The 14,936-nt window shown below is 38.2% G+C and overlaps 3 protein-coding genes across 6 annotated transcripts; 2 read left to right on the top strand and 1 right to left on the bottom strand.

Moving 5' to 3' along the window:
- Window positions 1–289: 289 nt before the first annotated feature.
- LOC138907334 (uncharacterized) lies at window positions 290–884 on the bottom strand. The gene is made up of 2 exons (XM_070197931.1): window positions 656–884; window positions 290–564 (listed from the first exon to the last, which is right to left on the bottom strand). The coding sequence occupies exons 1-2, from the start codon at window positions 882–884 to the stop codon at window positions 290–292; spliced, it is 504 nt and encodes a 167-aa protein (XP_070054032.1).
- An 871-nt stretch (window positions 885–1,755) lies between these two features.
- Window positions 1,756–5,380, top strand: LOC104103989 (elongation factor 1-gamma 2-like). 2 transcript variants are annotated; one of them, XM_009611966.4, is made up of 7 exons: window positions 1,756–1,912; window positions 3,090–3,239; window positions 3,334–3,394; window positions 3,483–3,535; window positions 3,634–3,735; window positions 3,824–4,322; window positions 4,730–5,380. In XM_009611966.4, exons 1-7 carry the CDS (start codon window positions 1,904–1,906, stop codon window positions 5,107–5,109), a joined length of 1,254 nt encoding a protein of 417 aa, XP_009610261.1. In that variant the 5' UTR covers window positions 1,756–1,903; the 3' UTR covers window positions 5,110–5,380. The 2 variants fall into 2 exon arrangements, with proteins under 2 accessions (XP_009610261.1, XP_009610260.1); XM_009611965.3 differs by lacking the exon at window positions 1,756–1,912 and having other exon boundaries at window positions 3,066–3,239.
- A 390-nt stretch (window positions 5,381–5,770) lies between these two features.
- On the top strand, window positions 5,771–9,898 carry LOC104103991 (MATH domain and coiled-coil domain-containing protein At3g58250-like). 3 transcript variants are annotated; one of them, XM_070196707.1, is made up of 6 exons: window positions 5,771–6,580; window positions 6,922–7,107; window positions 7,317–7,486; window positions 7,659–7,932; window positions 8,312–8,475; window positions 9,556–9,898. In XM_070196707.1, the coding sequence occupies exons 2-4, from the start codon at window positions 6,986–6,988 to the stop codon at window positions 7,805–7,807; spliced, it is 441 nt and encodes a 146-aa protein (XP_070052808.1). In that variant the 5' UTR covers window positions 5,771–6,580; window positions 6,922–6,985; the 3' UTR covers window positions 7,808–7,932; window positions 8,312–8,475; window positions 9,556–9,898. The 3 variants fall into 3 exon arrangements, with proteins under 3 accessions (XP_070052808.1, XP_070052807.1, XP_070052806.1); XM_070196706.1 differs by having other exon boundaries at window positions 5,772–7,107; XM_070196705.1 differs by lacking the exon at window positions 6,922–7,107 and having other exon boundaries at window positions 5,778–6,580.
- Window positions 9,899–14,936: the final 5,038 nt, after the last annotated feature.

The raw sequence follows: 14,936 nt of genomic DNA, 5'->3' as shown, positions 1-14,936 counted from the left end.
TCTCCTCCTCACTTGTCCAAACTATCTAAGTCGTGCTTCCCGCATCTTGTCCTCAATAGGGGCCACACCCACCTTGTCCCGAATAACTTCATTTCGAATCCTGTCTAATCTGGTGTGCCCACACATCGATCTCAACATTCTCATTTCTGCTACCTTCATCTTCTGGATGTGAGAGCTCTTGACTGGCCAACACTTAGCCTGGTCTGACCACCGCTCTATAAAATATATCCTTAAGTTTTGGTAGTACCTTCTTGTCACACAAAACACCGGAAGCAAGTCTCTATTTCATCTATCCCGTCCCAATATGATGTGTGACATCTTCATCAATCTCCCCATCCCCATGTATAATAGACCCAAGGTACTTAAAACTCCTACTCCTAGGGATGACTTGTGAATCCAACCTCACCTCCCCTTCCACTCCCTCAGCAGCACCACTAAACTTATACTTCAAGTATTCTGTTTTAGTTCTGCTCAGCTTGAAACCTTTAGACTCCAGTATCTGTGTCCACACCTCTAACCTCGCGTTAACACCACCTCGTGTCTCGTCAATCAAAATAATATCATCTGAAAATAACACGTACCACAGCACCTCCTCTTGGATGTGGCGAGTCATTACGTCCATCGCAGGGCAAACAAAAAAGGGTTGAGTACTGACCCCTTGCAACCTCATCATAGATCGAAAAATGGTTCGAAACCCCTCCCACTGTCCTCACACAGGTCTTCGCTCCCTCATACATGTCCTTAATTACCCTAATGTAGGCCACAGGTACCCCTCTAGCCTCTAAACATCTCCACAGAACCTCCATCAGGACTTTATCATAAGCCTTTTCTAAATCGATGAACACCATATGCAAGTCCTTCTTCCTCTCCCTATATTGTTCCATCAATCTCTTAACAAAGTGAATAGCTTCCGTAGTCGAACGCCCTAGCCCAAACTGTTTCTCGGAAATAGACACCCTTCTCCTCACCGTTAGCTCCACTCCCTCTCCCACACCTTCATAGTATGACTAAGCAGCTTAATACCCCGATAATTATTGTAATTTTGGATATCACCCTTATTCTTGTACACAGGAACCATCGTACTCTATCTCCACTCTTCGGGTATTTTTTTCGTCTTAAAAATGACATTAAATAACCTAGTAAGCCACTCCAAGCCCACCCTGCCCACACTCTTCCAAAACTCCACCGGGATTTCATCTGGCCCGATCGCTCTGCCCCTACTAATCTTACGAAGCCCCCACAACCTCCTCAACTCTAGTCCGTTTGCAATACCCAAAGTCGCAACGACTCTCAGAGGATCCCAAATCACCTAGAACAATGTCTCTGTTCCCATCCTCGTTCAAGAGACTATGGAAGTAGGTCTGCCACCTCCGATGGATATGCGCCTCATCCAACAAAACTCTACCTTCTTCGTGGATGCTTGTGATTAAGAAGAGTGAAAGGGGAATAGGGTCGGGCGGATTATGGGTAACGAGTCGGGTTGGATTCTTTTTTAATGTTGGGTTGGTTCAATCTCTGAGAAAACGCCATGTGTCTTGGCCGTTAAAATAAGGACAAATATAAAACTTTGATTGACGGTAGGAGTATTTTGTACGGAAAGTATAACAGGGACATAATTGAACAATAAATGAAAGTAGAAGGATATATGTGTCCCTTCTCCGTTGTTGACACCATACATAATTTTATCGCAAAGTTAATTTAGATACTCGTTAAGAAAAAAAATAAAAATAAAAAATCTTCCGTGGTATTCCAAAATTGTCCATGTTCCCGTGCTCACGAGGGCCACTACATTACATATATAGACACATCACTGCGAAACCCTAAAATCTCTTTTTCTCTCTTTCTGCCTCTCTTTGCTTAATTTTGGGTGTAAAAGGGTGAGCAAAGTTTCAACTGTGCAGCCATGGCTTTGGTATATTTCTTAGATCTTTATTGATTCCTTTTGATGTTAAAAAAATAGATCTGGGTTTTCAATTCTTTATGATTTTATAGCTAAAGATTTCTATCTTTACTACGGGGTTTTCGATCTGTTAGTATATTTCATGTTCTTTTGGTTGTGGGGTTTGTAGTTTTTATTGAATTATTACTGTATTTTGTTTTGCTAAGTTCTTTATCTGGATGTCTAATAATTTTATTTTTATCTCTTCTAGAATTGAGTGTTAATATGAATTTTATAGTTATAAAATCTAACCGGTGGTTAATTATTTTGCTGAATTTTCCATCTACCTATGCCTATTGGCTATTTGAATTTGTCTTCTCCTAAAGTATTTTTGCATGTATGAAACACTCAATTAAGTAGAGAGCTTATCACTGTATTGGCTGAACTGTGAAGTCCCTTTTTTTCTCCTTTTCTAGATAGCATTTGACCTCTTGCACGCACCTTGACAATTCCACTGATTACTTATTACGTCGCACTATCATAAGTACCGGGTAACTTTGCCCACCTAGAATTAGGCTGACACGTTTTTGGCCTCTGCTGTCGTTTGAACATGTGAACTCATGGTTCTCCTACCACTTCATTGATCACTAGGCAACACCCTTCGGTGCCTTGCCTTGAGTGGAGAATGCTGAACCTTTTTTCTATTTATAGAGAGGGGGCTTCACATTCTTAGTATGGCCCTTTGTTTTTAGTTGCTCTGTCCTATAAGCATCTCTTTTCCCTTGAGAAAGACAACCTACACAGAAGACCAGGTATCTGTTGGAGGGTTCTGTATCCGCTGAGTCAAATGGCATTCAAATTATTATTTTTTATTATGAAGAATGTGGCATCTTGAAAGTTTTTAGGATTTTTGAGGTGTTTAACTTGATGATATATTGTGCCTTTATTGAATCTGTTGGATGGGAGAAAACATCAGAGGATCCAAATCTATTTGGATTGCTAGCTGAGAATTGAGGTTCTGCGTTCCGATTGATTAAAATGGGACATTATGCATGAATGCTAGAAGCTTTTCCTCAGCTACTTTTTCAGTAGCAGAACTCTCTTAAGAACAAGTGCAGATGATATGTCCAATTGTATTCTGTTCTTCTTGGGGATGAAATTTCTTGACGATATCCTCGCATTTAAATTTTCTTCATTATATATGTTGCAGGTTTTGCACTCAACAAATAACAACAAAAATGCCTCAAAGGCACTCATTGCTGCTGAGTACACAGGTGTAAAGGTTGAACTTGCAAAGAATTTCGAGATGGGTGTATCAAACAAGACACCTGAGTTTATCAAGATGAATCCAATTGGAAAGGTATGTTATATTCTACAGAACCGTATATATTTTCTCATGTACTTCAGACAAGGTTTTGCTAATCTTGGTTGGTGTTTTTTTTTTTGACATATAGGTTCCTGTGCTTGAAACACCCGATGGACCTGTTTTCGAGAGCAATGCTATTGCACGCTATGGTGAGGCTATTTCTCATTTTTTTTTGACTTATGATCATATAACAGAAACTAAATCTGAGTATCTGACATTGACCTTTAATTCATGTAGTTACTAAATCGAAGCCCGACAATCCCCTTTTTGGTTCATCATTGATTGAATATGTAAGTATTTTGGTTTCTTAGTTTCATTCATTCAGCAGTTACTTTTTTCATATGTGAAATTCTTAATTCTTGATTTATGTTCACTTTCTCCTTGATAGGCTCAAATCGAGCAATGGAATGATTTTTCTGCCACTGAGATTGATGCAAACATTGCACGATGGCTATATCCACGCCTTGGCTATGGTGCATATATTCCTCCAGTATGTTTCGCACTGTGCATTATTTATAATTTTTCTTGAAATAATAGAAAAAAGCAAAACAACTGAAATCGTCTTGTTTTGCAAAAAGGCCGAGGAAGCTGCAGTAGCTGCATTAAAGAGAGCTCTTGATGCTTTGAACACCCATCTGGCATCTAACACTTACTTGGTTGGACATTCAATCACATTGGCCGACATCATAATGGGCTGCAACTTGAGCATCGGTTTTAGGATGATAATGACTAAGAGCTTTACCAAGGAATTCCCACATGTGGAGAGATACTTCTGGACTGTGGTTAATCAGCCAAATTTCTGCAAGATATTGGGTGAGGTGAAACAAGCTGATTCTATCCCAGCTCCCCTATCCAAGAAGCCTGCACCGGCGAAAGAACTCGCAAAACCCAAAGCGAAGGAGGAGCCAAAGAAAGAGGTTAAGAAGGAAGAACCAAAGTTTGAAGAGGAGGAAGAAGCACCCAAGCCTAAGGCAAAGAATCCTCTTGATCTCTTGCCTCCAAGTAAGATGATTCTGGATGAATGGAAGAGGCTTTACTCCAACACCAAAACCAACTTCCGCGAGGTTGCCATTAAAGGTACATATTAGTTGCTTCTGTAATCTATTTTTCTTATCAAAGTTTAGAGAGATATCTCAATATTAGTTATTTAAAGATATTTGCTTTCTTCGATCAGTGCATGCTTAGATTTTTTGTAAAAAATATTCTGTAACCTATAATTAGTTCGAGGAAAGGAAGGTCCCCGAGGGTTGTTCCGTTTTTCATTGTTGAATCTCTCTTTTGAATGATCAATTTATGATCTTCTGTATCTGATTGATCTAGTTAAACACTAATCTTTACAGAAAGTTTTATCTTCTGACAATTTTTAGTTTCAAGTATATGGATATGGGGGTTTAGAATTTGGAAACCTAGTACTAGAAGAAGGAATTTTCCACTCCCACAAGAATATACTTGAACTTGTTCCTTGTACTGTTCTTGATTTGCAGGTTTCTGGGACATGTATGATCCCGAAGGATATTCTCTCTGGTTCTGTGATTACAAGTACCAGGATGAGAACACAGTTTCATTTGTAACGTTGAACAAGGTTGGTGGTTTTCTGCAGAGAATGGATCTGGCTCGCAAGTATGCTTTTGGTAAGATGTTGGTAATTGGTTCTGAGGCCCCATATAAGGTGAAGGGCTTGTGGCTTTTCCGTGGAAAAGAAATTCCCAAGTTTGTTATGGATGAATGCTATGACATGGAGCTCTATGAATGGAAGGAAGTAGACATCAACGATGAAGCACAGAAGGAGCGTGTCAACCAAATGATTGAGGATTACGAGCCCTTTGAGGGAGAGGCTCTGTTGGATGCTAAGTGTTTCAAGTAAACATTGTGTTGCATTCGGCAATGGTTCCTTTCACCTGAGGTTGTAGTTTACCTTGGTTTTGTCCTCCCAAATTTACTTAGATTCTTGTTTTAAAACTATCTTGCCCTTTTTTTTTGTTGTTGAGAAAGGTTAAAACATATGTTGTCTTAAGAGGTTTTCTTGTCTCTGTAGTATGTTTTCTAAATTTTCGATTTGACATAGTGAACTGGGATATATTTTTGATTGAGTTTATCCTTTTCCAAGTAAAGCAGTTTTGGCAGTGCTTCATTCATGATCTGTGAAGATACTAAGCAATGATCTGTGAGCTAACTTATTGCGCTTAACCAAAAATTTTATCAAATTTTCACTATCATTTGTATTTCTTAATCAAGCCACCAAAAAGCATATAGGTGAATGTCATACTATACATGCTTAAATATATTCAAGTAGAGCAAAGAAAAAAGAGAGATAAAATCATATTATGCTTAGGCAATAAATTCGAGTAAGAAGAAGGATAAAATTATTCTTAGGCAATATATGGAGAAAACTGGGGCAATAGTGATTTCTTACTAAATTTTTACATAGTTAAAATAAGAAAAGATTCAGTTAGCAAAATTCTAGTTGATTTAAAATTCCTAAGTACTATTAGGAAAAAGAATATGAATATATTATATTTATGTTATATAATTCACATAAGAAAATGATTAATAAGTAAAATTGTAGTTGATTACAAATTCTAAATAATAGAGTTTCGCATTGTATTTGAAGAAAGTAAAAATACGTTTATTTAAGACAAAACGGGAACTTGAAAAGTTGATATTAATCTCTTCGTTAGCATAGTGGTGAAGCAGGAGTCTCCTTATATAGTGAAGCTTTTTAGCCTTTTAGGGTGCGCAGTCAGTTTTGTTTTTGAACAGAGGTCTCTCACTTTCTACCTCCCGGCAGTATGGCTTTGATTCCTTGTGAAGAGGAAGGTAATTTACACACACACACACACACAAATAATATTCAAGGCTTTGGTTCTTCTTCTTTAGTTTTGCACTCTTGATCATATCACCTAATCTTGCAACTATGGGTTCTTGGTCCTCCTTTTCTTCATCAAAATCTTGACTTTGAATTTTTTTTTTTATATTCTATTTGTTTTATTCTATAAGATGTTAGTACTTTTTTTACTTTAAGAACCAAAGATGGTGGTGGGGATAACTAACTCTCCATCAGGGGCAGAGGCATAAGCCGAATTACGGGAACCCAGTGGGAACCCAGTGGTTTTTGCTCAAACAATGTATTTGGTGCTTAAAATTCATCAAATATGTAGAAATATTAAATTAAAAAAATTCAGCACTCATAAGGATAAAATCCTAGTTTCGCCGCTCTCCATCTTTAATGAATTTTGGGGTTCGTACTTGATGAAGTTTGAATCTTTTTACAAACTATCAGAGAATGGTATTGACATGTATGAATCAAATGAATTTGAGGCCTGCGGCTATAAGTGGTAATGAACATCCATTGTTATTTTCTCGATTCTTTTGAATTTCCGTCGCATTTCTCCAGAAAAAGGAATTTTTAGTGAATTTCTTAATACATACACATGGTCTGGACAAAATAGCTACTGGTTCATGTGAACCCATAACTTGTAAGCTTGGTCCGCTCTTGTCGATGGCATTGAGAGTGTTCACTTAAAAAAGTTGTAGACATATTTGCAGAACTATTCCTAAATATGCGATGGAGAATCAATTAAAGAATTATACTTAGCATCCAAAGCGCAGGAGTGCATCATTCTTGAAAGCTAAAATTAGTTGCTACTGATGCAGATTACTCATGTTGCATTTGTAGTGTATTTCAGAGTGCAGTTGGCGGAATCCTCATCACATGAAGAAAGAGTTATGTAATTCTAGACATGAATCTAAGAAATCAGGTTAAGATACTCTCAAAAATGTTGCCGCACCCGTGTGCGATCCCCCAAAAATACACCAATTTTTCAGGATCCGACACGGATCCAGGAGAGTCCGACCAACAAAGGTTAAGATTATGTTTGACAGTTAAAAGTATAATAAGGAATAACTATTATTCGATCCACTAAAAGTCAACTCAATACGTGCTTTATATTTAAAAACAGAAGTTAGACTTGATTAATGCACATTCTTGATGTCGCATTTCCCACAATGTCGTTGTTTTCTTGTACCATGATATGAATTTATGGAAATTAGTTGTTGACGGACTTGGTGCAGGAAGTTGATCATCTATCCCAATGGGGATGACAACATAGAGGGAAACGATTACATCTCTGTCTACTTGGCCATTGCGAATGACAGCTCCTTACCTGGTGGTTGGGAGGCTAATGCTGTGTTTAGCTTCTTTTTGTTTAATCATCTTTGTGAGAACTATCTTGTTATACGTGGTACATATCCTCTTACATTCTTCTACTTTACATTCGTTTTTTCCCTTTTCCTTCAACTATTTGATCGATAATTCGATATAGAGCATTTTCTGGAACTTCTATGTTGGATATTTTTCCAACTGAACTCGGACATAAGATTATAGGAATGATTATATATGATTTATTGCTTCAGGTCAAGTGCTGCGATTTCACAAGGTCAAGTCCAAATGGGGTTTCTCCAAGTTTATCTCTCACAAAGCACTGAAAGAGCAGTCCGATGGATACCTTGTCGATGACAGTATCATTATCGGAGCTGAGGTATTCGTCGTCAAGAGCCAATGAGTTGGTGAATGTGTGTCGATGTTGGAAGACATCGAGACTAATAAGCACGAATGGAAGATCTTTGAGTTTTCAAAATTAGGGGAGTCTTGTTTTTCTAAAGAGTTTTCTGTTGGGGATTACAAATGGTATGTCATTGATGTCAGATGCAGATCCAGGATTTAAATTCCATGGTTTCAACCTTTAAAGTTTTTAGCATTTAATCCATTATGTTTTTAAAGTTATGAGTTCACATCTACTATTTGTTGTAACTGTAATGAATTTTACACAAATTTGTACTCCGCGACTAAAGTACTAAGTTCAGTTGAACCTGGTACCGAAGTGTTGGATCTGCCCCCGATTGATGTATTCATATACGTTATATACTATTTCAGTTTGGTGTTTGATGTATTCATATACCTGATGTTTGATGCAGGAATTTATGTTTGGATGCAGGACTATTTCAGTTTGGTGTTTGATGTATTCATATACCTGATGTTTGATGCAGGAATTTATGTTTGGATGCAGGAAAATTCGGATTTATCCTAACGGTGTTTGTTGTCAAAGGGACCAAAGCATCTCTATCTATCTTACATCAGTTGATGCTGAGGGATTTGGTTGCCGAAAAAGGGTTAAGGCAAAAGTCACTCTTTCTGTCAAAGACCAGATTAGTGGTGAACATCACAAGAAAGGTTAGTATTTTCTCTTTGTTCCTTAATATAAATTCATGCATTAGTAGGTGCATCGATTTGGAAGAAAAAAGAATTTCTCTGTCTTTTCCTCCTTATAGGTTATATCTGCCTTGATTGGGAAACTACATATAATTAAAGTTCTCTTTGTTAAGAAGAAAGTTTGGACTTCATAAACTATATTTATTTTAAAGAAAATCCATTCTTGACGTTCATAGGGAGTGAAAGATAAATTGTCATACTGTTGCTATAAATATGTTCTCTAATAAACCATTTTCAATCGTTGGCAGATTGAATTTTCTGAAAATATACCATTATTCATTTGAACTGATTTTCAGGTGGATGTAATCATGGTAAATAATGCATAATGGGGAAGATAAGAGGACTTCTTAAATTTATTTATAACATTTCCCATTGGAAGGGGAGCCTTGGCGTAACTAGTAAAGTTACTGGCATGTGACCAGGAGGTCACAAGTTCTAGCCGTCAAAACAACATTTTGCAGAAATGCAGGTTAAGACTGCGTACAATAGACCCTTGTGGTCCGACCTTTCCACGGACCTCGCGCATAGTGAGAGCTTAGTTCACCAGATATTTTATATTTATGAGAAAGAGTACAAGAGGGATGACATAAAAAGCAAAAATTTATTCTGCCACCCCACATTCTAACTTGGACTAACTAACAAAGAAATTAGCCTTGTCATATCTTAGCCTAATGGAAGGCATCTAAAATTTGTCTAACAGGAAGGGACCATTGGCACCATTAGGAAGATCTCTGGAAGTCTGATAAACAGAGCCATGGTGATTTTCTTTGCTACATAAGCCGCACCACTATTAGCCTCCCTTAAACAGTGTGTTACTATGACATTAGCCTGACTCAACTGTTGAGAGGCTAAGTTAATAAATCAAAAGTAATTATATCTCTCTATTTTTGAGCTAAGTTTGGTTGAATTCGTTCACCTTAAAAGTCAATTTTCTACATGGTTAAAAAGCATTTTCAATATCTTTATCAAACGGATCCTTCATTTTATTGCTTTCTAGATTTGATTAGTTCCTTTGAATAATTCGACATTGTTCTCCTGCAGTTTTTTCAAATTGGTTTTCAGCTGTTGATGACAGTCTGGGTTTGCATGCATTTATGCCGCTACATGAATTCAAGGATCCAAAAAGAGGCTTCCTTGTCAAAGATTGCTGCATTGTCGAAGCAGATGTTTCTCTGTCATTGGTGTTGTCAATGGCCTAACCTAATTGTTGTTTATCTATTTAACAAGCAAATATTACATAATATTTTGCTCGCACTTGGACTAAACATCTTAAGTTTAGTAATTCTGTAAGCCACTTTATTGAACATAACTTATGACATGTTCTGATCTGCAAGTGTTTGAATTGATTATGTATAGGTTTCTCATCTCTTCCTTGTTATCTTTACTGGTCTATTTCTATGAGTCTTTGGTCTAGTTATTGGAGAATAATGCTCATTCCTGCATTCGTATGGTGATCGATTTTTCACGCAATTCAACTTACCAATTGAATTGCATGGAAACAGCCTCTTGCAGAAATGCAGGGTAAGACTGCATACAATAAACCCTTGTGGTCCGTCCCTTCCCCGGATCTCGCGCATAGAGGGAGCTTAGTGCACCGGGCTGCCCTTTTTTTTTTCTTCAACTTACAGATTGAAGCTTGAAGCTCTTTTGCAATTTCGGGCTGTGGAAGCAACCACTAATGGTTGCATTAAGGTAGATTTGTTTACATCACACCTCTTGGGGTGCAGCTCTTTCCTGAACCTGTGTGAATGCGGAATGCTTTGTGTATCGGACTGCCCTCTGCAAGTACTTCTTAAAAGATAAATGATCAAATGTGTTATCGTCCTCTATATAAATAACTACAGCAACCCGCTTTAAACTTATATTTAGAAGTTGAGTTGTTCAAACATATTTTACCCTTCCATAAACACTAGGAGCTTGCTTTAAAGTCAAATTCAAAGCTAGGAGGTTGCTTAACAAAGACAATTTATGAATTCATTCACAAATGCACTTTTTAAAAGTTTGAATCTTTTAAATGATGCATAGGAAACATTCAGTGATTCTAACCTGGATGAAATTGGAAGTGTTGTACACAAATCCTATTAATGAGATATCAATTAGAATATTATGATATGCAGAAGCTAAAAAACAGCCAAAATATCCAAGGCTAGCAAATGGTCAAAAGCCAGCAATTTCGTATTCCTTTAGGTTTTTCAGAATTAGTTTATTCAGCGAAATAAGGATGTCTAGGTATCGGTACGACTAGATACCATATTTGCACTAAAGGTCGAAATTCATCACTCTTTTTAAAACTAATTAATTAACGAGCCACCAAGCAAGGGCACGTAGCGCGGTAGTATCCAGTTCAAGGAAGTGAAACTAAGACAGGAAATTTCCTTTTTTTTGACTTTTAAGTTGAACTTAATTAAACTAAAGAGTCACGCTCTTTAAACGCCCTATAAGAAGAAGAACTTCGTCAAGCCTGCACGAGTAGTAAAGATGTATAGAGCACTTTGGTTGGTTGTTGACCAGCAGAAAGCATGGAGAAAAAAAGATGGACGAAGACAACCGTATGGCTATTGCTGGGATTGTTCGGACCGGTTCTTATGCCGACGTGCATACAATAGGACGAGAGGGACCTAGATGCCTCAGACTAAGAAGAAAGGGCGAAGGAAATGGCCTTGTTTCCGATTCTTCCGACCTTGAATCTAGGTTTCCCCTGATGCCTCCTTGCTCTAACTAAAAAGTCATTCAAAACTTGGTCGAAAAATCAGCGTTTATTGAAGAAGCTATAGAGTCAACTACTAATAATACTTGAGATATGACCTCCACAAAGGTATCAAGTTTAAAAAGATGGATGAAATTGCAAAAAAGACTCGTAGGAAGTAGACAGTTGCGCTTTATGGCATTTCCACTACAAAATAAATCCAATCCCGCAAAGGATTGTTCATGGAACTACAATCGAGATTCTTTGGACCATGTCCGTAGTCTTTCAATTACCATATAGTTTCTATGATTATAATAAAGGCTATGGGTCATCCGCTGTGACGTTTACAAAGGGTCAACCCCTGGATCTTTTTAGTTCTTGGACTCTATTCATACTTAAACATCTGGCTTATCTGGCCCAAAGCCCAAAAATGAATTACTAAAATATCCTACAAAAGCCGAAAGACCATTTTGTTGAATGTAGCACTTCTAAATGAGAAGACAATAGCATGAAAAATTACCCCTTCGATCACATAAAACTTGGCCTCTCGTATAATTCCGGCGGTATTGATCAGTTACGTTATCTCTCCCTTGGTGGTTTCACATGCCATGTTGAACCCGTTTAGGACTCGGACTGCAGGTATGATTTTGTCTTATAGACCGAGCTGTTCCACGGCCCTCGGCCGAATGATGTTGGCCGAGCTACCTAGATCAATTAACACACATTTAATTCTAGTTTTATTTATGAGTACAAAATTATCAGTACATCATTGTGAGGTTGTATGATCCCTTTCGCATCCTCGTGCTGAAAGATAAGATTCCTTTGGGTATGTAGTCTCGAGTTCGTTTCTCCCTAGTGATGGATACTTTGGTGCATTTCAACACCGGCCCTTGTGGGATATCGACTCCACCGATGATCATATTAATGACGTGTTGAGGTTTGGTATCTTCTTGTTCTGTGTGTGTGTTAGAATCCCTGTTCCTGAAATGATTCTTGGCCCGGTCGCTCAAGAACTCTCGAAGGTGCCCATTGTTGAATAGTCGGGCTACTTATTTTCTGTAACGACACGACTTGTCGTTTTGAGAATTTACGCCTCGTTCAGTGGCTTAAGGTCTCGAAAAGCTTCGCAATATGTATTATGACCCGTGGGTGTGGTCGAGTTTGATTTTCAGAATTTAATTAAAATAACAATTCTTATTTACAAGCTTAAATGGAAAGAGTTGACCGGAGAGTTGACTTTTGAGCAAACGACCCCGGAATGAAATTTCGATGATGGCAATAGCTTCGTATGATAATTTCAAACTTAGGCGTATGTTCGGATTCGGATTTGGAAGTCCGTAGGACAATTCGACATATTTTGGCGAAAGTTGAAAAATAGAAGATTTTTGGAAAAATCCTACCGAAGGGTGAATTTTTGGATAACGAGGTCGGATTTCGATTTCGGAGATGGGAATAGCTCCATTGCGTCATTTATGACTTGTGTCCAAAATTTAAAGTCATTCCGGATTGATTTGATACGTTTCGGCGCAAAATATAGAAGTTGAAAGATTTGAAAATTCAAAATTTGATTCGATGCGCGATTCGTAAATTTCAGCATTATTTGATGTCATTTGAAGCCTCGACTAAGTTCTTATTATATTTTGGGACATGTTGGTATAATTGGTTGAGGTCCCTTGGGCCTCGGGCGAGTTTCAGATGGTTAAATGGACCAAGATTTGGACTTGAAGGAACTGTTGGAAATCTGCCACTAATGTCATCGCATATGCGATGAAATGGAGCGCAGATGCACAATCGTAGATGCGAGGTTTAGATCGCAGATGCGAAAGGAGCAGGCCTGGGCGGTGGTCACGGGTGCGAAAATTTTCCCGCACCTGCGAGACCGCAGAAGCGGAACTCCTCCACAGGTGCGAGAGGATAGTGGTCAGTGGGTATCGCAGAAGAGAGGTCGCAGGTGCGACTAAAATGTCCGCGCGGAATCTGGGCAGAACATTTAGGACCAAAAATGGTCATTTCGCCATTTTTCGTTTTCGATTTTTGGAGCTCGGATTTGGGCGATTTTGGAGGGATTTTTTACAAGCTTGGTTGGGGTAAGTGTTCTATATCCTAAAGTATTTATATTTCATAAATCCATGATTATATTTACGAATCACCCTTTCAACTCCTGATAAAGTTGCAGATTTTCAATTCCTAAGAATTACTTCATCTTACACAAGAAACGAGGAGACTAAAGTCGCTAAAAGTCTATTCCCATCGGAAAGTTTCTTCTTTCTCTTCAACATGGCGTCGATTTCTGCGGAAGGTGATGGTTTGAACTTCTTCTAAAATCTTTGGTGTGAATAAAATCTTCACTAGGTACCTTGACATATGGTGTCAATATTCAGAGAGGCGGATTCAAAATTTGAAGGTGGCGGGCACATGAGCGAAGTGCTTAACCGGTGCCCCATTGGACTTTTAATTTTAAGGATTTCAAATAAAAGATATGACCATTTTTCAAAATTTTAATGTACGGAATATGGGTATGGTGTTTCTTGAGTACAATGACATGCAGAGGCAGATTTTATTGAATATAGATATGGGTTTAATCATTAAGATTTTTAAATTGAACTTATTACACTTTTGATCGATGCATAGTTGAGGAGACCAATCATTATCACTACAGCCTTGGGAGCAATACTTGTTAGGGAAGGTTAAGACGGTGCCTCACATATGGGTAGCAAGAAGGCGCATATGCCTTAATGGTGGGGCCTTATGGGGAAAGGCCTAGCCCAATAGGGACAACACATCACCCACTTCAAGCGCACTTCTATATCGACTGAATCACTCTTTTGGTTTAGTCGGTGGAACCGGTGAACCACGCGTCATATCGAAGTTATATAACTAGTTACTAATTACTTCCTCTGTCTCAATTTAGATGATACATTTCGCTTATCGAGAGTATAGATGTTGTTTTTCCAAGAAAATATCCAACGTTATTTTCATGTGTTTCGTTTATACTATTCCTAGAAATGTTAGTAACATTCTTATATTTTAAGGACCTTTATGAGGCTTTCCAATCTACAGCTTGTTCTGCATCCTCCTATCTTAGCTTCTTATTCTGATTTTAGCTTTCTGGGGAGAAAAAGCCGGAGGCATTGCTCTTAAGAAGAACTTAAGAACTAGTATAGTTGCCAGCTCTGTTTCTATTTATTTGACATAGTTTGATTGGACACATGGCTTAAGAACAAAGGAGTCTACTATATGACACATAGGGTACATATGTATAAAATATCAAAAGTACTATTTTACCAAATAACTTATGTTTGTATTCATTGAGGCCTACCATGATCATGTCAATGTAAAATAGGGGGACATACCGGACGTAACCACTCCCTTGGTTGGGGGCTGTGCCGCCCTACCTTTTGATTGATACACAGTTGAGGAGGCCGATCATGAACACTACAGGTTTGGGAGCGATACTGGTCAAGGAAGGCTATGATGGTGCGTCGTATATGGGTAGCAAGAGGGCACTTATGCCCTGAGCCCCTGACGGTGGGGCCTTATGGGAAAGGGCTCAACCCACTAGGGTAGCACACCCACTTCAAGTGCACCTCTGTATCGATTGAATCACTCTTTTGGTCTAGTCGATGGAACTGGTGAGCCAGGCGTGATATCGAAGTTAACTAGTTACTAAATATAAAAAGGTGGTTAATGACACAAAAAATATTGGAAGTCGCTAATCTTTTTAGGAAGGACAAAA

Source organism: Nicotiana tomentosiformis, chromosome 3 (genome assembly GCF_000390325.3).
Source record: "Nicotiana tomentosiformis chromosome 3, ASM39032v3, whole genome shotgun sequence".
In the NCBI taxonomy this organism is placed as follows: domain Eukaryota; kingdom Viridiplantae; phylum Streptophyta; class Magnoliopsida; order Solanales; family Solanaceae; genus Nicotiana; species Nicotiana tomentosiformis.
This window is presented reverse-complemented; position numbering and strand designations above follow the sequence as displayed.

Coding starts and splice junctions, on each gene's coding strand:
- LOC138907334 (XM_070197931.1), bottom strand. CDS start 884: ATGGAACAATATAGGGAGAGGAAGAAGGACTTGCATATGGTGTTCATC. Junction 565..655: donor CTATGATGAGGTTGCAAGGG/GTCAGTACTCAA, acceptor TGTTATTTTCAG/ATGATATTATTTTGATTGAC.
- LOC104103991 (XM_070196705.1), top strand. CDS start 6,369: ATGTATTTGGTGCTTAAAATTCATCAAATATGTAGAAATATTAAATTA. Junction 6,581..7,316: donor GAGGCCTGCGGCTATAAGTG/GTAATGAACATC, acceptor GACTTGGTGCAG/GAAGTTGATCATCTATCCCA. Junction 7,487..7,658: donor GAACTATCTTGTTATACGTG/GTACATATCCTC, acceptor TTATTGCTTCAG/GTCAAGTGCTGCGATTTCAC.
- LOC104103989 (XM_009611966.4), top strand. Junction 3,736..3,823: donor ATGGTGCATATATTCCTCCA/GTATGTTTCGCA, acceptor TTTTGCAAAAAG/GCCGAGGAAGCTGCAGTAGC. Junction 4,323..4,729: donor CCGCGAGGTTGCCATTAAAG/GTACATATTAGT, acceptor CTTGATTTGCAG/GTTTCTGGGACATGTATGAT.